Raw genomic sequence first — 24,443 nt, 5'->3', positions numbered from 1 at the left:
ATGGCTGCAGAGGGAACCTCTTCCCAAGTAACAGGATCTGCGTGTGGGCCTTCAGACATTAAAGACTTGTCCCCAGATGTCGGCTGCCCCTCCTACGCGGGTAATTCTGCCACTAACTTTTGTAATGAGAAGAGAAGGTGGAATTGTAAGAATTGTGGTCCATTATCTAAATCTCTCAGATTTAAACAGAAAACGTATCTGTTCATCTAAATGCTCATCTCAGGAATTACTGCTGACTTCCCATTTAGCATCTCCCAAGACACATCTCCCAAGACCTCCCAGGCCCTGAATCCCACAAGACAGACAACGGATGCTCTTTTGGGTCCTGAGATGCTGTCGTTGACATTCAGTCTTTTCTAAATGGAAGTACCACACCCAGACATGCCTGTCTGTAATTGACTTGCTCCCTGAGAAGGAGAGGGACCCCTGGGTGGAGGAGGAGGGGCAGTGGGCAGGGAGAGTCTGGACTGGGAAGGGAAACTGGTTAGGAGGAAATATGGGGGAGGGTAGTGGTGGGGATTGAACTCAAGGCTCCACTTGCTAGACTGGCATTCTATCATGCAAATCGAGTTTCAGGCCTCTTTGCTCATTGGTTATGCTCAAGGTAGAGTCTTAGCTTATGACCAGGCCAGCCTGAGCTATACTCCTCCTATGTGTGTTTTCCTAGGTCACTGGGGATAACGGTTATACCTTGACATTGGTTGAGATGGAGTCTCTTGAAGTTCCTTTTTTCCCCCCCAGACTGACCTCAAGCCCCTATCCTCCAGTCTCTACCCTCCAAGTGGTTTATAAGTTTGAGTCACCATGTCTTGTGGCTTCCTACTCTTAAAAAATTTTTTTTCAAGCCAGGCGCCAGTGGCTCACGCCTGTAATCTTAGCTACTCAGGAGGCTGAGATCTAAGGATCGCGGTTCACAGCCAGCCAGGGCAGAAAAGTCCGTGAGACTCTTATCTCCAATAAACCACTTGAAAACTGGAAGTGGTGCTGAGTCTCAAGCGGTAGAGTGCTCACCTTGAGCTGAGGAGCTGAGGGACAGCGCCCAGGCCCAGAGTTCAGGCCCCACGACCGACGCCTCCCCCCCAAATTTTTTTTCAGGGCTGAGGGCCATAGGTCAGTGTCAAAGTGATTTCCTAGCATGCGCAAAGCCTTGGGTTTGATGTTGAACCCCACATATATGAATTGTGAGTGTGTGTATGTGTGTGTATAAGCTGACCATCCCTTCACATTCACACTTTCTCAACGTCCATTCTGGAGTCACTTGGGTCATCTAATTTGATCTGCAGTATGACTTTCAATTTTCCCTCCTAACTTTGAGCTTAAAGCGTTGTCCCTCTGTGAGTTCTAAGGATGCTGTAAGATGATGAAACTCGCCAGCAGATGCAGCGCCTGTGTAAGTGCCATCAATCTCTGCATCTCTCCAGAGGCTGCACAAGATCCATCACTTCCCTTCCAAAACGCATTGGAGCCACAGCAATGACACGAGGCCTCCTCTTCTGCCAAGTGATTACTTAACAGGAGTGAAATATGAAAGTGTTCTTGTCTTTAAAATAGTTCAGGCTTTCCTGGTCACCAAGGAAATGACAGCCCTAAGTGCAAACTTAGCAAAATAAAGACATACATAAGGAAGAATATATAACATGTGTGTGCATGCGCACCTCTCTTCTTATTTTTTCCATGTATTTTCTTATAAAAGGCTATAATGCACATTAACTTTCATAGCTCTCTTTTATCACATAATATTCCATCACAAGCAATTCCACGTGTTCCTTAAATTATTTATAATTTTTAGTTTTAATTTCTGCAGAGCATACAATGCAGTTGTGCATTTTGTGACTCACCCACTCAATCAGTTAAAAAAACCAGTCTTGCTGGTTGTCAGGACCCTGGGGATGGGAGAATAGGAGATGTCCTTATTTAATTGGTACTGACTTTCATTTTACAAGATGGAACAATTTCTGTAAATGGATGGTGGTTATGAGTGCACCACATTATGAATATATTTGATGTCACTGAAAAATACACTTCAAATGGTTAAGATTGTGTGTGTGTGTGTGTGTGTGTGTGTGTTACCACAATATAAATGTTGTAGAAAAATTGATTCTTGCTAGCTTTTCAGTACCTCAGGTTACTCTGCATGAATCTTCTGGTCTTTAGTAACTGCACAGAAAGATAATCGCTTCACAATAGAGAGTGAGAAGAACTCAGACTTTCCCATTTGTCTTGAATCTGTGTTTCCCCATTGCTCTGGAGCAGAGTGAGTGCATACAACCAAGATGCACTTATGTCTGGGATTAAATGGCACTGGCTTGATGGATTACCTGGCATTGATGATGCTTCTAGAAGGCTCAGTGGGGTTGGGCAGGCTGGCAGCCAGCATGGAGGTAACGGTTGCAGAGTGAGGAGAGGAGAGGAGACGTACCCGAAGAATCTACCAGAAAAACATGGTTGTAGGTTGCAGAGCAGCATTGGAAAGGGAAAGAATTGTCTTGTAGAGGGAAAAAAGCCTACAGATTTCAAAGGTACAGATCGGATTAGATGCTTATCCTTTGGAGAAATAAATTGCTCCGGGAATAGCTGTATCTGCACTACAGGAGCTCAGGATCGGATTTCTCTGATCATCTGCCTCCCATCTCTCTCTTATTTCAATTTATGAAATGATGGGCTTCTTAGTCATATGCCTTAAGGCATAAATATAAAGTTAAAAACAGTCAATAAAAACCATAAAACTATGAGTGCATTTACCAGCTCTACAAAATCATGTTCAAAGCATTTAAAGAAATCAATATCTATAACGTAGCATCTATGAAAAAGAAATTGTAAAAAAAATGTGTTGGAATGGTGGTGGTCAGAAAACGGATGGTTTACTGACAAAGCAAGACACAAATCCAGCTATTCACCTGACCTCTCTCTAACCTTGAGTGTGCTACTTTAAATGCAAGATAATTTTCCTCTCATTTTTATGTCAAATCTTACATCTGTTAACTTTATTTTAGATGAAAGAAATCTCTTTTCAATGCCACGTTTAGTTAACTCTGTCTAAAAGGCAGATGGGGCATCATCCTGATTTGGGAAGATATATGCTATAAGAGATGCAATTACTTTTCAAATTCACCCACTTTTAAATGTAGTAGCTGGTTTAGGAATATCACACAACCCTTACTATTGTCCTGCTTGCTTTCCCAGGCTCAGGGGAAGCATTGAACAATAACAAAAATGATGGCTGTAGTGGGTGACGAGCTGAATCCCACAGATTCATAGATTAGGTTCTGAGCCCCAGTTCTCAGAATGTAACTGTATTTGAAGATAGGATTTCTCAAAAGATAATGACCTGCAAATGAGGTCATGACAGTGGGCCCCCATCCAGTATGAATGGATGAGGAAGAGATTAGGACCCAGGCAGGTACAGAGGGAAGAGCATGGGAGGACAGACAAGGAGAGAGGCCTGGGGCAAAGCCAGCCTACCAACACCTGGACCTCAGACTTCCTGCTTCTAGAACGAGGATACAGTAAGTTGTTGCCTAATCCACCCAGCCTGTAGACATGGTTGTAACTGCTCCAGCAAACAAATATAGATTTTCTTAAAGGTTGCACATTATCTTTGATTATTTAATAGGTCTCAACTATTTAAGTAAAATTTCCCTGAGTATTATGTATCTCAAAGAACAGAGAGCAAAGTGTTTCCCTTTTAATTCTTCCCAATTTTAGGGGAGCTCTTGTCACAACTGAATCTAAACACTGGGAGTTACTCTGTCCTGGTATATGAATCACCAGGTCGGTGCTACTTCTAGGCTGTTAACTCTTTGAGATCAGGAGTGAGCCCAGTGCCCCCAACATTGGTTGCCTGGCACTTTATTAACATCTGTCAGATGAACAATTAGACAAATGGTTTGACCATGTCTGTATGTTTCGAAAAAAGAACTCACATCTCAGCACACTCATTATATATTCTTGTTAGGATCATTTCAGCGTTATCAGACATGCTGAACCATTTCACTTGTGTAGCTCAAATGACCTCACACGCATCCTTGCACCTCCTACTGACACACGACAGAGCTCGGGACTGCTTCTTTGGTGGGTTTGATGCCATCAGTGACCCACTGATGGCTGCTGAGCCATAGGAAGAGCCATTCCTGGAATTCCTTAGACTCGGAGGTACTTTTATGATCTCCATCCCTTCCCTAGTTGAAGAGAAGGCTACCAGATTTCCCTGTGAAGTTGGGTGGCTGTCCGCGGAGTCCCCACACAGTGTCCCCTGAGGTCTGACATGCTTCCAGAGCTTCAGAAATGAGTTCATCATCACTCTTCTTTTGATAGGGTCACAATCACAGTAACATCTGCCATGTCCCAGGTAATAAAATGGTGACTGACACCTTATCCTGTCTTCGGGCCTCTGTGCCCTTCCAGCATGGCGTCCGTGTCTTGCAGCCCTCGATACCATAGCTCTGGCCCGAGCCCCCTAACTCAGCCCAAACGGAGGCAAGTCAAGGTTGCTAGTGTTGGAGTCTTTTCTGTCCCAGCTTCAAGCCAAGCTTATAGCCACTCACGCCTAGCAAAATCTCCTTGTTGATTCCCAGGTCTTTATGGGACCAGAGATTTCAGGAAGCCTGTGTTCTCATAGGCACCACCCCTGTCTTCTCCTTGCACTCCAACTCTGGAGATCAAGGCTTTCTAAGGTTCTATAGCCTCTTATAGCTCAGGATGGGTCCCAGTGGCCTCCATCTACTAAGCTAAGCTTTCTTTCCATCAGATCTGAACAGAAGGAGCGCTGAGAGTTTATTAAAAATACAGACTCTGAGCTTTCTCCCCACTGATCTTGATTCAATGTAAGCCTAGGGAGGGTATTACCTAGAAATCAACACACACACATTTTTGTACATGTTTAAACTTGGACAAGCATTGCACTAGAAAATAAGACTGATGTTGTAGCTTCTGAGATAGCATGTGTGTGTGTGTGTGTGTGTGTGTGTGTGTGTGTGTGTGTGTGTCTGTATGTCTGTGTGTTTTTCCTCCAAAGTCAAGTGTCAAAGGAGTTCCCACTGAGTGTGATTATGCACTTTGCAGGGAATGAAGGAACAATTATTATCAGAACTAAATTTAACTAAAATGGGAGGGACTGTGGGCCTTCACACAGGCACCAGGTGCGCTGCCATTTTTGTTCATGTAAATCAGAGCCATGAAAACGTGATCTGGGGGAGAGGCGTGAGTAAGCGGGAGGGTAGCACAGTAACATTTGCCCGCTGGCATCACACAGCCAGCTTAGGAAACACTGACACCTGCCACCAGCTCTGGCCAGGGATGCTACCGAAATTGTCTGAGGAGGAGGCCTGAGCATTGGGGAGGGTCCCCAATGTGAGTGTCACCACTCACAGCAGGACTCTCAGCCAGCCTGGTGCCCTGGAGACACCACAGCCTGTGACCTTGAAGCAGAGCGGGACCTTGAAGTGGGAGGTAGCAGTGAGACTGAGGGAGAAGGGGAAATGTCCTTGTTCTTCTCCTATAGCTGGAGATTAAAACAACAACAACAGGTCTTAAAATTACTCTCTTACCTATTTCTCCTATGCTCACCTCCTTTTGAATTTGTACCTTCTCTTATATCTTAAAAAATCTAACTAACATTATATGAGGTGATAGAGATGCTCCCCATATCCAGCAGAAGTGATCCAAGGCCTAGGGGCTGCTAAGATGGCCCCTGCTGGGCCCCGAGGCTGTGTGAATGTGCTGCTCCGATGTCCAGCTGGAGAACACTCAATCAATAGTTGACCAAATGGGTATTGATTCTGTCTTGAAGTAAAGAAAAATGCTCCATTGCTTCAGACGAGCAGTCTTGCAGGTCCTAACATAAGCAGGCCTGTCCTCTCCAAAAGTGGTCCCTCAGATGACCAGCAGCCTCGGGGCTCTGTTAGCAGCCCAAGTGTGGTTCTCAATCACCTCCATTAGAATCACCACAATGTGGGTTAAAATGCAGGTACCCAGGCCCTTACCCACAGCCACCAGAATCAGAATCTCTGAGCTGGGAGACTGTGATGTCATGCATGTTGGGGTTGGGGATCTGTGGGGTACCCAAGATATGCTTTGGGGCTTCCAAGGAGAAGATTCTCTGCAAGCAATGGGCTGTATCTAGAGAGTTGTTGATATGGATCTTGATGCTGTACATTCTCATGCAAAGGTTCATTTTAAATATGTGCAATAATAGATATCAAATAGTGGCACCAGCAGGGCACTGGTAGCTCATGCCTATAATTCTGCTGCCTTTTTTTTTTTGTCAGTCGTGGGGCTTGAACTCTGGGCCAGGGCACTGTCCCTCAGCCCTTCAGCTCAAGGCAAGTGCTCTACCACTTAAGCCACAGCACCACTTCCAGTTTTCTGGTGGTTTATTAGAGATAAGAGTCTCACAGGCTTTCCTGCCCAGGCTGGCTTTGAACCGCAATCCTCAGATCTCAGCCTCCTGAGTAGGTAGGATTACAGGTGTGAGCCACGGGCACCTAGCTTATAATTTTGCCTTCTTAAAAGGCTGAGATCTGAGGATCACAGCAGTTCTAAGTCAGCCCAAGCAGGGAAAGTTCATAAGAGTGCTATCTTCCACGGATCATCAAAAATCAAGCCTGGAAGGGGAAGTTTGGTTCAAATGGTAGATTGCCAGTCTTGAGTAAAAAGGGCAAGGTGCTGGTGGCTCATGTCTTAAATCCTAATACTCAGGAGGCTGAGATCTGAGGACTGAAGTTAGAAGCCAGTCTAGACAGTAAAAGGTCGGTGAGACACTTCTCTCCAATACACTACTCAGAAAAACCTGGAAGTGGCATAGTGGCTCCAGTGGTAGAGTGCTAGCCCCTGAGTTCAAGCCCCAGGACTGGCAAAAAAAAAAAAAAATTGAGTTCCAGACTCTGCACATTCCCAGTGTGCTTTTTACATGGTTGCCCTTCTAGACAGTTTTTTAAAAAAAACAGGTTTTACCCAAAGAGAGTCTAGTTAGATGCTATATTAAAAAATCAAATCACACAGTTTTGGACACACCAGTGATTTACTGTTAGGACTTACGGTTTTCTGATTAGGCAGCATGAAATGCCTTCATCATTTTAACATGGTGGATGGAAACGCCTTCATCATTTTAAATTGCAGCTGGGCTTGGAGATGCACTAACGCCACATCACTGCTGATCCTAATCAGTCTTGGCCCACACCCCCCTCCCTCCTTCCCAAGCCTGGGAGGTGAAATCACCTGATTGTCCCAGTGTGTGTCCAGACAGTTGTCCGCCAGGGCACCGGGCTTCCATTGTCTTGAGTTCTCCTGTAAGTAGTGAGCCAAGTGGGGGTGGGGGGGGAGGAGGAGGAGAGGAGCAGGTGGATGAGTTGATCTAAATCAGCAGGAGTGAAGGACCAGAGCGGGACCAGGTAGGAGGGGGCTCCTAGCACTCTAGAACCCCAAACCCAGGCCTGCCAGGGCCAGTCACCCCTCCCCCCGGGATTCTGCCTTCTCCCCTCAGGATGTACCTTGTCTTTGAGGACCTCTGAATCTGTGGGGGATGATGATCGCCACTCACAGAACACATGGTTACATAAGCTCACACTAGACAGGTGTTGTTGTTATTGTTATCTTTGCTACACGGATCTGGTGTGCTATCCGTCCAGGAGGCCGTGCAGCCGGCCCTCGAGGGTTCGTGGAGCGCCCGCCGCGGGACTCACCGCGCTCTGTTTCCGTTTTCCAGGAGACGCTGGCATCACCACACCCACAGGCGCTTTCCTCCGTGGTCCTTTCGCGGCTGATCGAGGAGAACGACCCCCGGGACTCGGGGCGGCCGCTGCCCCTGCCGTGCGCGCTGGCGCAGCCTCGGGCCTGCCCGGCGGGGCCCGCCTTCCGCAGGGCCTTCGCCGTGTTTCCGGACCGACGGAGGCTCCCGGCGCCCCCCGAGGACCCAGGCCCCCCGGCGCCAGCGGAGCCCGCGGCGGGCCCGGCCGGCCCGTGCAAAGGCTTCGCGTCCATCACCATCACCGCGCGGCGCGTGCGCCCCGCGGCCGGCGGCCCCGCGTGGGAGGCGGGCGGGGACGCGCTGTGCCCCCGATGCCAGGCCGAGGAGGCCGCGCGCCGGTGTCCCCCGGGCCTGGCCGGCGGCCCCCACCCGCGGCGGCCGCGTGGACCCTTCCCCTGCGCAGACTTCCCCCGGAACGGCCCCCCGGGGAGGCCCGGGAGCCCCGAGGCGCACGCCAGGCTGAGCGCGGGCCGCGGGGGCCCGGGCGCCCACGGGGAGGACCCGGGGGGCGGCTCCCCGTCGGGCCAGGCACCGCTGGTGTTCAGCTCCTGTGTCCACCTGCGCGTGTCCCGGCCGTGCCCCCGGGCCATCTACTACCTGGACAAGACCCTGTGGGTGCCCGCGGAGCCGGCCCCGGGGCCCCGCGCCGGGACGCACCGGTCCGTGCTGTCGCTCAGCCTCGACTGCAGTTCCCACAGGCCGACGGCAGATGGAGTCGACGGCACGGCGAACGGAGAGCCAAGGGGCGGAGGCCTGGAGCCCGGGCCCGGCCGGCCACCCCTGCACCTCCCCGGCCCAGCCTGGCTTCCGCCCTGGGGTCCCGCGCCGCCGCCCGACGGCCGGCCAACGGAGAAGCCGGGCCCGGAGCGGGTGTGCCTGGGCACCGGGGGGTTCGCCGACGCGGGCACTCCGCAGCTGGCCGTCAAGAAGAGGAGAGGAGAGCACGCCGGCGGGCCTGGCGGCCAGCTGTCCATCTGCATTCCCGGCTGGAGCTGCAGGGCAGGTGAGTGGATTGCGGCAGGGGCCGGCCGGGCCCCGGTGGTGCTTTCATCTCTCCTCCTCCTCCTCCTCCTCCCAGGTGGAAACCCATGGCGGGGTGTTGATGTCAGGTGGCACCGTTTCCTCCCAGGCTGTGAGAGGCCTAGCCTCCAATTCTGACTTCTAACAGTGGCCAGAAATAGACCGCGGTGGTTCCACCTCATGCTCCCATCCCTAGGGTGAGAAGGAAAAGCGAAAGGCTCAGCCAAGCCCAGGTGTGTTGGCTCTTTGGCTGTCAAACACCTGCATGTGTGAGACCCTCCAGACTTCTGCAGTTTTGACTACTCAATAGCTCGAATACTGTTCACACATCGCTTTCACAGACGTGGTGTTGAGTAATAGCTTGTATTTTCTTTTTCTTCTCATCCCTCCCCCCCCCCCCCCCCCACTTCTGGGCCTTGAACTCAGGGCCTGGGATCTATCCCACTTGAGCCACAGCTCTGCTTCCAGCCTTTTGGTGGTTAATTGGAGATGAGTCTCTCAGACTTTGCTGCCTCCTGGGATCACAGGTGCAAGCCACTAATGCTGGGCATTTTCTAAATGAGGAAGCTTCGCCAGCCAGCAGCAAGAGCAATCCCTGCTTTGAGTTTTGTCTTCTGGGACCACTTGGCTGGTTCTCGTTGCTGTTCTTGCCATCCATGAAACCTGACAGGATTCCCATGCTGGGCTGTCCTGAGACCCTTTGCCTTTTCTTGAGAAGTCAGGGGAGGGAGAGTTCTATTTTGGAGAAGAACAGCTGCATCATCTTCTATTTTGTTTTGATGCTATTGACCTCAGGGCCTCATGCTTGCTAAGCAAACACTCTACCACGGAGCCATGCCTCCAGCCTGTTTTTTAACAGGGTCTCACTCCCTGCTTGGATGAGTATGTAGATTCAAGTTAATCCATTTTAGGCTTCACATTATAGCTGGAGTGACAGATACACACCTAGCTTCTTCCTACTGAGATGCAGTCTTGAAGAGTCTGCCCAGTTTGCCCTGGAACTTTGAACCTCCAGTGCAGTTAGGATGAGAGGCATGATGTACCCACTTGTGCAACTATTGGTTGAGAAGAGAGTCACACATAAATTCCCAGGCTGGATTTGAACTCAACCCTCCTGATTTTAGCCCCTGAGTAGCTTAGATTACAGGCATGCACTGCCCACTCCAGCCTCATGGTTTTCTTTTCCCTTTTATCTATTTAAACTTCCTATTTTTCTGCCTCATTTTCTTTAAGAAAGATTGGTTTATGAATTAGTGACGTTCCACTTGAGGAAAATATTTAAAGATAATAGTAATAAAGTGGAAAATGCAGCATATGCATAATAACCTTACTGTGCAATTTTTGTCCATTAAAGCTTTATTAATTAATAAAAATAACTGTAAAACATTTAAAACTATAATGTGCATAGAAACGTTAAATGATGTAATTAATTTTAACAAGTGTAGATATATTAAATGCTCAGAGATTTTAAAAGCAATTTTGATATGGCTTTAAGATTGATTAGGCTGAGTCTTAACAGACTACTGCAAGAAGGCAAATGTAAGTGGCCAACCATGTTCCCAAGATAAACCCCACATCCGTATTTCAAGAAACTGCCTAAGCGAAGCATTTGATCTTCCTTATTGACTAAGATTCCAAAAATACACAACCCATGCTGTGTGCCACCCTGGTGATACATCTCCCTGTCTTTACGTGGCGTGAAATAATTTGAATGTATACCAGTTTTCACCAGAGGAACTTCAGCGCTAACTACAGCTACAGCTCAAACATTCATTGTAGATAGAGGAATAAGAGCAGAAGAAATTCCCCCAAATCATGATTGGATTGGTGCAGAAGAGGCTTTGCAAATTGACGATGAGTCTGTAAGGGATTTTCTTAAGCAAATAGTACAAGCTAACTCTAATTCTCATGGCCTTAGATTAACCATATGTGCTAAGGTCTAGAGTAAGGGGAGTCCGCCATGCCATTCAAAGAAAGCAGCCAGGGGAGCCTTGATAACTTTTTTTTAAGAGTTGCCAATCTTAATTTTCTAGTACAGTGCATGTGGACAAATGACAGCTACTCGTGGAACTTATGTATTTGAGTACCAGTTGCAGAGGCTAAACTCGTTGTTTGTTGTTGGGGTATATGTATGTGTGAGTGTGTATCCGTGTCAGTGTGTAAGAACTAGGGCTTGAACTTAAGACTGTTTTGTGCTCTTGCTGGCTTTTTCTCTCCAGGCTAGAGCTCTGTTCTATTGCTTGACCTACACCCCTACTTCTGGCTTTTTGCTGGATAATTGGAGCTGAGTCTCATAGAATTTTCTGTCCTGGCTAGCTTTGAATCCTGATTTTCAGATCTCAGCCTCCTAAGTAGCTAGGATTACAGGTGTGAGCCACCAGCGCCCAACCTGAATGGACTGGTTGTTTTTGAGCGTGCTCAGGCTTCAAAGCATGTCTATTCCACCTACCTGACATGGAGTCTTTGAGAAAGGGGCTACTCCATCACAATATCCAAAGCCACCGAGCTTTGGCGGGGAGGTGTCCACAGATTGGGGTATGTGCCTCCAATGTATACAAATGCTCACACACACACACACACTCAAACACACATATGCTTGTGCAAGGTCTCACTCAGATGCTAATACTCAGCATCATTCCTGCTTGAGGTTTAGGAACACAGATAGCTCATTGACACCAACGACCACAGCCTGGCCTGGTGTAGCTGTGTTTTGAGGGTATGCTTGCTGACACGCCAGTCCAACAGAGCATTTTAACCTTCGTGCAAGTGTGCTTAGACCATGGCAGCACTCATGAAGACTCCGAAGCACTGTTTGTGTTTTCCTGTCTGAAACCATAAATGTATCTGAGGCCCTCTTGGCAGCCTGCTGTGGTTACACATGCTGTTAGCAGTCTCCATCCTTCCTAGAGATGGAATCGGATGCTTTTTATATGAAGAATTCCCAAAATTCCTCCTCAGCATCATTCTCTCCAAGCTACATCCTACATGCTGCCTAGGGATTCTAGAAGTGGAGTTGAAGCCATTTTAGTTCAAGTCATGGGGTTAGTGGAAAGTCCTACAGATTGCCTTCTTTGCATTTATTTGTTTATGGTCTGTATTGGGCTTTGAGCTCATGGCCTCATGCTCCCTTGGCTGGCTTGCTCACATGTGGCACTCTGTCACTTGAGCCACACCTCTAGCCCTGCTCTGTAGTGCTTGTTTTGGAGATGGAGTCTCAGGCTTTTCTGCCTTGGGTGGCTTTCGTCTGGATCTGATCTTAGCCTCCTGAATAGCTTGGATACAGGCGTGAGTCACAGGACCTGGCTCAGATTATATTCTTTTAATTGCTATATATGTATATAGATAATTGTATTGTTATTATTACAGAGGGGTAACCATTTCACAATTCAGATAATGCATACATTTCTCATCTGAACAATGTCATTCCCTTCCTTTGCTTTTCCCGTCTCCCCCTCTTGCCCTAGCCTACAAATTGCATAATTCAGTTTCCACATAGAGTATAGTAAATACCATGATTGTATTTGTTCTCTCTTCCTCTCTCCCATTTTTGCCCCCCACGGCCCCCAAGAAGCAGACAAAGGAAAAGGGAAAGGAAAACCAAATGATCAAAAATTTGAAAACACACCCCCCCCCAAAAAACAACATAATTGACCCATGTTTCCATTTTCTGGGATTCATCTCAATAAATAGTATTTCACATGTTCAGGAGAGTTACACCTTTGAGTTCCTCCCCTCCTGGTATTCCCCACTGGTGTGGCTGTGTGTGAACACCTGAGTCATGGTTAAATCATCATGTCCAGTTATATTTTAGATCTAGCTTCCACACATGAGCAAACACATGTGCCCTTCATATCTTTGAGCTTGGCTTACCTCACTTAACCTTATTTATTCTAGGTCCATCCATTTCCCTGCAAATAACATAATCGTATACTTTCTAATGGATGAGTAAAATTCCATTGTGTATTTGTGTCACATTTTTTGGACCCACTGATCTACTGTAAGGCATCTGGGCCATTTCCATAAATGGGCTATTGTGAATAGTGCAGCACTGTACATGGATGTGCAAATGTCTTCACCATATCCTGATTGGTACCATTCTGGGTAGATGCCCACCAGTGGTACGGCTAGGTCATAGAGAAGTCCTGTGTTTCTTGAGGAACCTCCAGACAGCCTGCCAGAATGATTGCACTAGTTTACCTTCCCACCAACGGTGCAATAGAATTCCTTTTCTTCCACATCCCTGCCAGCATTTGTTGTTTGAATTCTTGATGCTGGCCAATCTAACAGGGGTGAGATGGAATCTCAGAGTTATTTTGATTTGCATTTCCTTTAAGACCAAGGATGTGGAGTATTTCCTCATGTTTTTCTTTGGCACTCTTAATTCATCTTCTGAGAAGTCTCTTTTTAGCTCTATTGACCATTTGTTGATTGGTTCGTTAGTTTTGGAAGGGGTTAGTTTTTTGTGTTCCTTGTATATTTTAGACATTAGGCCTTTGTCGGATGTATTGCTAGTAAAGATCTTCTCCCAGTCTATTGGCTGTCTTTCTAGTTTAGTAACTATGTCCTTTGCTGTGCAGAACCCTTTTTTTTTTATTTTGGTGTAATCCCGTTTGTTGTGTCTCTCTCCTATTTGATGTGCCCCAGGACTCTTTTCAGAAAGTTTCTGCCGAGGCCTATAAGTTCTAATGTGCAACAGTTTCAGTGTTTCAGGTCTGATGTTGAGGTCTTTGATCATCTTTGTGCTGATACTGGTGCATGTTTACAACCAGGGATCCAATTTTAGTCTTGTATCTATGCATGTTCAGTTTTCCCAACATCACTTGTTGAAGAGGCCATCTTTTTCACACCACATATTTTTGGATCCCTTGTCAAATTCAGATTACCAGTATATGGTTTTATTTCTGGGTTTTCTAGTCTATTCCATTGATCCTCAGGCTTATTTTTGTGCCAGTACCAAATTTTTTTAAATTATAGTTCCATAATAGAGCTTGGGATCTAGGATTGTGATACCACCAGTATAGCTTTTGTTTTGCCTAAAATTGCTTTGGTTATTGAAGATATTTTGTTTCGTATGAATTTTGGATTGTTCTAGCTCAGTGAAGGACGACACTGGGATTTTGATGGGAATTGCATTAAAATTGTAGATCACCTTTGGCAGAATGGCCATTTTCACAGTATTAATTCTAGCTATCCATGAATATGGGAGGTCTTTCCATTTTCTGATGTTGTCTTCAATTTCTTTCCTCAGGTTTTTATAGTTTTCATTGTAGAGGTATTTTTCTTAGGTTTATTCCTATTTTTGAGGCTATTGCAAATAGAATTGTTTTTCTGATTTCCCCCTCTGCTTGTACATTGTTGGTGTCTATTGTACAGAAAGGCTGCTGATTTTTGTGGGTTGATTTGTATTCTGATACTTTCCCATAGTTATTGACCAGCTCTAGGAGCTTGGGAATGGAGTCTTTTGGGTACTTTAGATATAAGATCGTGTCATCTGCAGAGAGGGATAGTTTGACTTCTTCCCCTATGTGATTAACCTTTATGTCTTCCCCTTGCCTCTTGCTCTGGTTAGGAATTCCAGGATTATATAGAATAAGCATGGAGAGAATGGACTTCCATGCCTTGTTCCTGGTTTTAGAGGAGATGGTTTTAGTTTTTCACCATTTAATATGATGCTGGTAGTTGGTCTGTCCTATATAACCTTTATTATTTCTATGTCTGTGCCTTCTAATTCTAGCTTCTTTAGAGCTTTTAACATGAACAGATGTTGGAATTTGTCGAAGGCTTTTTCTGCATCTATTGAGATGATCATGTGATGCTGTTAATGTAGTATATTACATTTATTGATTTATATACATTAAACCAGCCTTGCATCTCTGGGATAAAAACCACTTGATCATAGTGTATAATTTTTTGATTAGCTTTTGAATTCTGTTGGCAAGTATTTTATCAAGGAGCTTTGTATCTATGTTCATCAGAGAGCTTGGTCTATAATTCTCTTTATTTCGTTGGGTCCTTACCTGGTTTGGGGATGCGTGTAATGTTACTTTATAAAATGTGCTTAGTAGTGATCCTTCCATTTCTATTACATGGAAATGTTTGAGGTGTACTAGTGTTCATTTATCTTTAAAGATCTTGTAGGATTCAGCTGTGAATCCATCAGGACTCAGATTATATTCTTGAATGAGTCTTTGCAAATGCACCCAGAAAGATTGCTAAGATTAGGAGAAATGAGTGTTTGGAATATGGACAGACCTATTTAACTGGTCCTGGATGTTTTGCCCTAATTTTTAGTAAGCATCTTGCTGTCACCATGGAAAAGGGCATTATACTAACCCATACATCTATAATAAGGAAAAATTTCATCATCATCATCATCATCATCATCATTATCATTTCCCTCCTAATGACAACACACATAGTGTAAGAATCTAGATGCCAGACTCTAGTCTATAGTCATTATTTTAAATCATTCAAACCATTCTGTAAATAGAGTATCATTATCCTTTGCCGACCATTTTATAAATGAAGCTTGAAGATTAAGTGATTTGCTGGAGTCCACATGGCCCTTAAGTCCCAGGGCTGAACACTGGACATCTGCTATGTCCTTGCTAGTGACAGCCCGGTGCAGAGAAGTAAGGGCCTTGTGTCCCTCCGTGACCACCCTTCTCCTCTGTCATTGGGAGGCTGTATCTAAGAACTTCTTGCTGACCTATGCGGCAGTACCAGCCTTTGATGACCAGTGAGCTATAAGTGAATTTCCAATGAGATATATAATAGGTCATGTCGTTTGATGCAGTTAAAATACATCAGATCAGAAAATTGCCTCAGAAATCCTTCCCGGCCTGCACTGCAGTTCTCCCTGTTGCTCTGTGGGGTGTCCGGTGTTGGTCCGAAAGGTGCTGTCTTTGTGGGGTACACTGGCCTCAAATACGGTTAGCTTAGAGCCATTGCTTGTTGCCCATTGCATTGTACACACCGGGCCCAACTCTAAAGCTTTCTTCCTTCCCAAGGCTTCTAACAAGATACAACACACTCTTCTAATGTTCAGTGCTTTCAGGCACAGGGCAATGCTCTTATCATGCCTGTTCACCCTGTGTTTCTTCTCTGAGGAGGGCCCCTTTGCAGACAGGGCTTCTGTTAGTGCTCGAGTTCAGGGACTTTGGTCTGAGATCGCCCCAGGGGGAATTTTCTGTCACTAGTGACAAAGATACAGATGACTGGGAGAAGCAAATAAGTGTTGTGTCTGCTGTGTGCTGATGGCATAGTCAGTCAGGAACTCATAGTGAGCAAGCTTTGTTTCATGTACACCACGGGACAAGAACACCCTGGGCACACCGGTCAGGACTCCCTGTGGGGGAAGAAGACTCACCAGTCAGTTTTCCCATCCCTCGATGATTTCTTTCTGGCAAGGCCAGCGGGAGTGGGGGCAGCAGCTCGACACAGGGAAAGTGGGAACACGCTGGGGAGGACTCAGATCTTGGGGTCGCATTTGAAGGAGAGCCTTCAGTGCTTGCCAATGGGCCGGGCGGCTGGGTAGCTCCTGGTACTCACTGCTCGCAGGTGTGCTGACCCTGCCAGGTTTCCTGGGCTGCCCCAGTGGTTGTCTTCTCGATGGCACTGGAGCAGATGTCCCTGGGCTGCTGATGAGGTGTGTGCCCAGTGAGGTTCAGGTAGACAGCCATGGGGTGCTGTTTACTCATCTTTTGTGAAACCCAAAGAATGAGTCATCAATGCATTTATTTACTCATTTTTATTTATTTATTTTTGTCAGTTGTGGGGCCTGAACTCGGCCTGGACGCTGTCCCTCAGCTCTTCAGCTCAAGGCTAGCGCTCTACCACTTAAGCCACAGCATCACTTCCGGCTTTTTTCTGCCTACATGGTATTGAGGAATTGAACCCAGGGCCCCCATGCCTGCTTGGCAAGAGCTCTACCACTGAGCCTACCTTCCCAGCCCCATCATTTTATTTTATTAAGCACAAGATAAGACAAGGGCTTTGAGGTTCACCAACAAACAAACAATGAAACTGGGTTCTCATCACAAGAGCAGGCGTCGGCTGGCTGTGACCCCTGGTTTTCCATCCCCCATGCTGTCAGACATCGAGTCTTGGAATGTGCAGAAGAAGCAATACTGGAGTGGAAGGGAAGCTCTCTCTCTCATCCCTGGCCTCCACCCTGTCTACTCTGGGTCTTCCCACCCTCCTTCTGGCCAAGCCTTCCTGGCTCCCTCTGATTCTATCTCTATGTTCTAAACACAAAGGTCCTACCTTGCCATGTAGCCCCACTGCCTGCCTTTCTGTCAGTTAGAAGAGCAGTCAGTTGCATGCTACTTGCCAACGATTGGGGCACGTGCTCAGGCCTGGCACTTCCTGTCAACTTCAGACCAGAACTCCATCTGGAGTAGCTTTCCTTCCTCACCTTACTTACCAAATAAGCTGTGGCACCAGGCCCTCGGCTGGCTTCTGGCTCCATAGGAACCACAGGAACAGAGCTCAGATGTGGTCCTCATCATGCAAGGTGGACCCTTCGAGTGAGACCCATTTGCTCTCTCAGGGGTGTCCTTTCCCTTCTTCCTGCTCATCTCTGGAGAATGGGGTCACCACCAGAGTCCTAGGTACTGACCACTTCACAACCAGCAGAGCACCGTGGAACACAGACATTGGTGCTCAGGGCCTGTGTGCTGGGTGAGCTCTGATGACCTCACAAAGCCTTGAGGTGAGGTCAGCTCTGGAGCCTCACAGCAGCTCTGCTCCACCCACCCAGACCAAGACTCACTGTCCACCAGTGGGTGGTGGGAAGTAATGAAAACGATCTAATTTGCTTTGAAAGAATTGGGGGCATGAGATCCCCAAATATTGTCTCCCTCCTTTCCCCCAGGTTCTCAGTCCAAATAATCAAGGATTGTTCTTGGAAATGCTTAAGTGTCCTTCAGATGGTCAGATTTAATGGTCAGGAAGAGGAAATGTGCACGGAATTACAAACGTATTTTGAAGGCTTTCAGAGATGTTTGTTTAACTCTTGATAAGTCTTGATCAGATGGGGTTGTCCCCAGTCCAGTCATAAGTATGATCTTTACACCATTTTCTGGAGTCTGTAGGGACTAAAGCTGCTTGTTTCAGAAACCTTAGCAGGCTCTGTGGTTCTGTGGATATTGGACCTTTTCTTTTCTTTTTCCCAAGCAGTCCCCATCAGTTGCATGAATAGGCCACATCCTTACCTATTTAAGAGAAAGTCATTGGCTAATCTACCATTTGCTCAGATTTACCATGGACAGATGAAGAGAAATGGATTCAAGGCCTGAAGAGGGTTGGCTGGATAATGAGACAGCAGCAGAACAGCTACCTGCATGCAAATGAGGAATGGTGAGGGTGAGGGGTGTCCGCAGGGTGCCAGGGCCTTGTCGGTTGGACCCACCTGCATCTTAGTTCGCTCTGCCAGTGGTTCACCATGTCCTGTGCTGGTCAATTCAGCATCGGCTCCGCGTAGGGCCTCCATGCTGTTCTGTAGTTATCCATCTTCGGTACAGGCTGAGCTGTCTACAGGAAGCCAATTTTAGGCTGAGATTGGGAAGAGAAAGTGGTTAGTAGCGTGATCGATTCTGTAAGGAAATATATTCTAGATACAAGTGACCAGGGAAAACAGGCTGGGGTGGGGTGGGGGGAATGAATGAGAAATAATGTGTTTGATTCCTCTGGCTTGACGTTTTTCTTCTTTCCCAATAACCTTAAAGCAAAGCTTAGCTCTTTCTGTAAAAGTGTGATTTTCTTTTGTGTGAGTAACTAACTTTGGAGAATAAGAGATGGGTGACAATGGTAGAGTAAGCTCATAAATACATCTTACACTGGAGTTTCAAAGTAGTTGGTTAAAATGCAGAAACATTTTTTATCGTGCTATCCCATGTTCCTTTATTTTTCCCTTTAGAGCACATCCATGTGAGGGTGTCTGTAGATAGAGGCCCCAGCCCACAGCTCAGGTACTTTGAGGGCCTTGCCTGGTCTCGGGCTGTTCCAGCCAGCGTGGGAAGGCATTCTTGTCCAGAGAGGACATCAGACACACCTGGGTGGCTTTTCCACTGCTGGCACACTGACCCAAGGCTGCAAGTTGCTGTTGCTGTGGTTAAGAGCCTTTTCTGGAGAACATTCTATCTCCTCTTCCATGTGTCTTGATCCTCAGCTACTCAACAGCAATCAGCAGGCTCTTCAAGAGTGAGGTCCTTAGAAAGCTCACTGCATGGGCAGGTGCAGTGAGCACATTGCTGTCAAGAAATTTGATACTAGAGTCTGTGCCCTCACATCACTGTCCTTGCCCACTTTTGCGATATGTGCCTGTGGGAATATCCAAAGTTATCAGCAGAGGATGGACATAGAGACTGGCCCCTTAGGAGCTCAGAGTCTGAAGTTGAACACCAAAGCTTCAGAAATTCTTTTTTTCCTAATCGTTTTTCTCAGTGAATCAGGGTGTTTAGCGTGCAGACATCATGTTTCATCTTCAGTGAGCCCATGTTTGCTTCTTTGTGCTTTGGTGTTGTACTGAGAAGCCTGCAGTAAACAGATGACCATTGTGTCATTATTATATAATGTCATTTGTGTAGATCTTTCAACTCTCCCTATGTTCCAGAAGCATGCATCTTCTGAGCAAGTCATGTTTCCTCTCCTGGAGCTGTGTGTGTGTGTGTGTGTGTGTGTGTGTGTGTGTGTGTGTGTGTGTGTGTGTGTGTGTGTGTGTGTGTGTGTGTGTGTGCGCGTGTGTGTGTATATGTGTGTGTGTGTGTTATGCATATGTGCCCCAGTGTTGGACTTGATCCTTACTTGTTGTTAAATCTTGCTTGTTTCCTCACTCAAAGCTAGCACCACATAACTTGAGCTACACCTCTGCTTCTGGCATTTTGCTGGTTTATTACCAATAAGAGTCTCAGTGTTTTGTTGTTGTTGATGATGTTTTTGCCAGTCTTGGGGTGTGAACTCTGGGCCTAGGCACTGTCCCTGAGCTTCTTTTGCTCAAGGCTAGTGCTTTACCACTTGAGCCATTGAGCCACTTCCAGCTTTTGTTTTTGTAATGTACTGTAGATAAGAGTCTCATGGACTTTCCTGTCTGGGTTGGCTTCAAACCACAATCCTCAAATCTCAGCTCTTGAGTAGCTAGGATGGCAGGCGTGAGCCACCCGTGCCTGGTGAGTCTCTTAGGTTTTATCTGTCCAGGCTGGCTTCAAAGTGTCACCCTCAGATCTCATCCTCCTGAGTAACTAGGATTACAGGCATGAGCCATTAGCACAACCCGCTCACTTACAAAGAGAAAGAAAAAGAACTAAAGTTTGCATTTCCACATTGTTGAAAATTCAGGATTATCTTCAAGGATCACCTCTTACAAGTATATGGGATCTGATGGGACATTTTTTTGTGCAAAAGCCACTCATGGATTTGTCTTATTTTTTGCAGAAGCATATAAGTTGGCTGAAATTATATACGAGAAATTATAAAAAAAGAAAATGATACAATTTTACTTAAAATGGGCTCACCATTCAGGCAGGACATGGAGTCCACGGGTAGGCCTGCAGTTGAATAAAGTGGATAAGAGTCTTCGATGTACATTCAGCAGGACTTTGTGTTTGGGGCATGTTGGAGAACAATGCTTATGTGTTTGGGGCCGGATGGTATATGTGTGTGGATCATAAGGCAATGACTGACTTCCTCTGGCATCCTCTCCTTGACCCTTATAAGCATACTTGGGCATGTAAGATCAAGTGAACCATCTAAGTGCAGAAATGACAGCAAGAGGGGCTGTGAGCAGTGGAGCAGTACATCCCCACTGAGGGGTTGGGCGGGTGGTTCATCCATGCATGGATGTCACGGGGGGGGGGGCAGGCGAGGGGTACATTTAGAAGTTCAGCTGCTGGACAGCAAGGAGGATTTCGGCTCACCTGCATCACCATGTCAAAGCTATGCTGAGCATCCCAGACTCAAAACCTGCCTGAGCTGTGGCCCTCCCTCTCCTTCCTGGGCTGTCATTCCTTCACAGTAATACAAAGAGAAATGTGGAAGCTTACTCTATCTCTGTTTGCCAGAGATACCCTCCCAGGTCATTTCTCACTATCGTCCCAAACAGATCACCTGCGTTCTCCACACACATGGCCTTTGGGAATCTCACAGAGCCAAGACTGGCCCACATTATATCTTATTTTCCCCCTTTTAGTCATTTAATAGACAAAAAGGCTTCTGTTATATGAATTTCCTAAAATTTAAAAATAATCATGGTTTTAGTTTTTACCTTTTTATGAAATTGTGTTGCTAAATAGTACATATCATCTGATTTTCTTAAATCAAGTTTAAATTTCCATGCAGAAGATAGGTAATTTTGAAGCCTTTTGAGTGTAGATTTCAAAAGGATCCTCTAAATAGTACTGTCTAAGCATAAATACCAGCTTCCCCAAACATATGAAGCATTGGGTATTGGTGTTTTAAAAATTCCCATGCCATTTTCACAGGTGAAAAATGGCTTTGATGTGTTTTTTCCCCATAGACAAATGGACTTTTCTCATGTTTTATTTCACACCCACAATGCTGCCTGTGAGCTTTGCTTGTTCACTTTTCTCTAAGCATTTCTTGTTTTGTCTTTCTGCCTATATAGGAAGAGCCTTTGTATTTTAATATTTTTTCTCTTTTTGTGGTACTGGGACTTGAACTCGGCACCTTACACCTGAGCCATGCCCTTGCCTCTTGGCTTTCAGTTTCTTCTCCAGGCAGAGTCTTAGGCTTCTGTGCCCAAGGTCAGCCTCAGACTTCTGCACAGCTGGGATTGCAGATGTGCTCTACCATGCCCAGCTATAGCTTACCTGTTACTATTTGTGATCATTTTTTTAAAGACTTGACATTTTAAAATAGTTTTGGATTCCCAGAAAGGCTACAAGGATAGTCTGCATCTGGCCTTCTCACCTTATGCAACTGCAGTCACTGAATAGAAATGACATGTCAGCTCAGCGAGATGGACATCTTGGGCTGAGCAGGCCCTGGCTTTGGGGCTGTCCTGTCAGTTGCAGGAGTTTGTATCTTCCCTGCTCTCCACCTAGAGAGGACAGCAGCATGTCTCCTAACCCACCAGGTGTGAAACCAAGAATGTCTTCATCCAGATGTGCCCAGGTGTGCACCCTCACCTCCGTGGAGAGCCGCTGATCTCAACTAAGGAATGGCATTGGCTCAGCACTTGTTAAGTGAAGTACAGGCGGACTCCACGTTCAGCTTCTCCACGAACGCCTTTTTTCTGTTCTAGGATTCAATCCAGGATGTCACTTTGCCTTTAGTCCCCCTGCCTGCTTGTGGAAATTTTTCACATTCAGATTCCTTATTGCCTTGGTCTTTCCCTCTGTCGTTTCCCAACAGGCTTGGAAGGGCCCTCTGTAGCCTGCATCCTTCCCCAGGCATTGTTTGACTCTATAATCGATCCCCTGGGTGTATTTCTTGTGTCTGGAACCCAGTTTCCCTAAATGACTTGCCAGTCATCCACGGGACCACTGACAAGACAGCTCTTATGTCAGAACTGACCCGCAGGGCCACCAAGTGTGGAGTTCTTGTTTAAACGGGCCCCAGCTGACTCAGGTAGCTGTTTCCCTGTAGTAATTTTCCTTGTTGAGTTGTTAGAGTAGCAAACATTGTTTTTACTATCTACGGGCACAATAGCTGGGGGAATCTTCTGTAAAATGGACTTCTAAGTATGAACGCGTGGTGTGTAATGTACCTAGTCATTCCAGAATTCAGGCAGGGGCAGGCTCTGGCTGCCATCATACTTTTTCAAATGTTATTTTATATTTTAATGAGGTCCTTCCAATCTGGCCCTATAGTTTATCTGTTTATATTTCTTTTTAAACAGACAATTGTGAGGCATATTTTTGTGTGTACACCCATGTGATCAATAGCACAGGCAGATGGGTGGTATTTCTTTCACTTCAGAAGTTTCGAACTCTGTCCAAGCACCCTCCCCGCACCCACATAGCTTCTCTCTGTTCCCATATGAAAGCCCACATACACTGAAGTACACCAGCTCTCTGCTCTGTGGAAGGTGGCGTTTGCCAAGACGAATGCTCTCGATTTCCTTCCCTCGCATTCTTGTGGTCTTCAGTATAGAGATCATGTAGGTACTATGTTTAATTTATCCTTTATTATTTGACACTCTAAATTCTACTACATTGTTCATTTGTTTGCAGCCGTGGGCTGGAGCTCAGGGCACGGCATTTGCTAGGCAGGCACTGTATCACTGGAGACACACCTTCAGCCCACTTTGCACCAGTCATTTCCAGGGCAGGGCCTCACTGGGTTTTCCTGGGCCGCAGTCCTCCTGTTTGTGCTTTCCTGGGGGCGGGAGCCTCTAGGCCCAGCCATGGTGGTTCCCCAGAGGCTGGGAAAATAGGTGCAGGCCACTGTGCCCAGCCACTGGTTGAGATGGCGTCTCCAGAGGTACTTCTTCCCTGGGGCTGGTTGGACACCAGGATCCCTGATTTCTACCTCCAAGGTCACTAAAGACTATAAGCTTGAGCCACTGTGCCAGGCTGATGCCAATTGTTCAAAATTTCAGTCCCATTTTTTTTTGCCTACACATGACATATATATTTGATTTTTATAGAGTGACACTGCATCTTGTAGTTCAGTTAATAACCCATAGTATATACAGCAGTGTTTTTGTACATCCCTTAGAATTTTCTGTAATCATTATATTCTTGAAAACAAAATTTATGTTGTTTTATAGTTATATTGTTGTGAACAAAGTTTTACTTATTCTTTCCCTATCAGATAAAATGGTTTTATTTCCCTTGTCTTATTGTACTGGTAAAATGATTCCCAGTAGAATCTGAGTAGAAGTGACAGTTCAGGACATCCTTGGTTCATTCTTCATTAGCTGTAGGGATTTTTAAAAGGATGCCTACATACTCCATGTATACTGAAGCCTTGTGCCACTCTTGTTAATTTTATTTTTTAGGTTTTTGTTGGTTGTAGAGCTTGAACTTAGGACATGGGCACTGTTCCTGAGGTTTGCTGCTCAAGGCTAGCACTTGGAGGCACAGCCAGTTTGGGGATGGCTAATTGAAGATAAGACTCTCTTGGACTTTCTTGCCTGGGCTGGTTTTGAACCACAATCCTCAGATCTTAGCCTTTCAAGAGCATGTGAGCCACCAACGCCTTGCATGGTTGGTTGTTTGTTTAAACTTTTTTTAATCATAAGATACATGAAACACAAAATTTACTTTTTTTGTTTAATATTCCGTGGTGTCGGTGGTATTAAGAGAATTGATGATGTTTTGCACATTGGTCTCAAGGACTCTTTTCCCTAAAGCTCTGTCCTCATTTAACAAACACTAACTCTCCATTCCCTGGCAACCAGTATTCTGTCTGCACGAGTTTAACTATGCTAGGAACCTCATATAAGTAGAACCAATATCCATATTTCTGTATCCTTTTGTGATTGGCTGCTTTCTCCTTAGCACAATATCCTCAATGTTTGCCTGTGCTATAGTATGTGTCAGAGCCTCTTTCCTTGTTGATGCCAAATAATATTCTGTCATAGGCTGTGTCTACTGTATTCGCCCATTGATGGACACTTGGATTGCTTTCTTTCATCTGTATACTACTGCAAAGGGTGCTTCGGTGAACTCTTGAGTTCTTGATTTCAGGAAGTAGAACTGTTGCTACATGTATT

General features: G+C 46.1%; 1 protein-coding gene across 1 annotated transcript in view; it reads left to right on the top strand.

The window, feature by feature from the left end:
- Positions 1-24,443, top strand: part of CUNH10orf90 (chromosome unknown C10orf90 homolog) — a 197,793-nt gene that overhangs the window by 129,656 nt on the left and 43,694 nt on the right. Inside the window, exon 5 of the mRNA XM_042701360.1 lies at positions 7,703-8,747. Coding sequence (XP_042557294.1) covers positions 7,703-8,747 — 1,045 coding nt within the window. The remainder of the gene's footprint in view (positions 1-7,702; positions 8,748-24,443) is intronic.

This window comes from Dipodomys spectabilis, unplaced genomic scaffold, assembly GCF_019054845.1.
Source record: "Dipodomys spectabilis isolate Male_0828 unplaced genomic scaffold, ASM1905484v1 ptg000289l, whole genome shotgun sequence".
NCBI lineage: Eukaryota > Metazoa > Chordata > Mammalia > Rodentia > Heteromyidae > Dipodomys > Dipodomys spectabilis.
The sequence above is the reverse complement of the archived record's forward strand: the minus strand, read 5'-3'. Positions and strand labels throughout refer to the sequence as shown.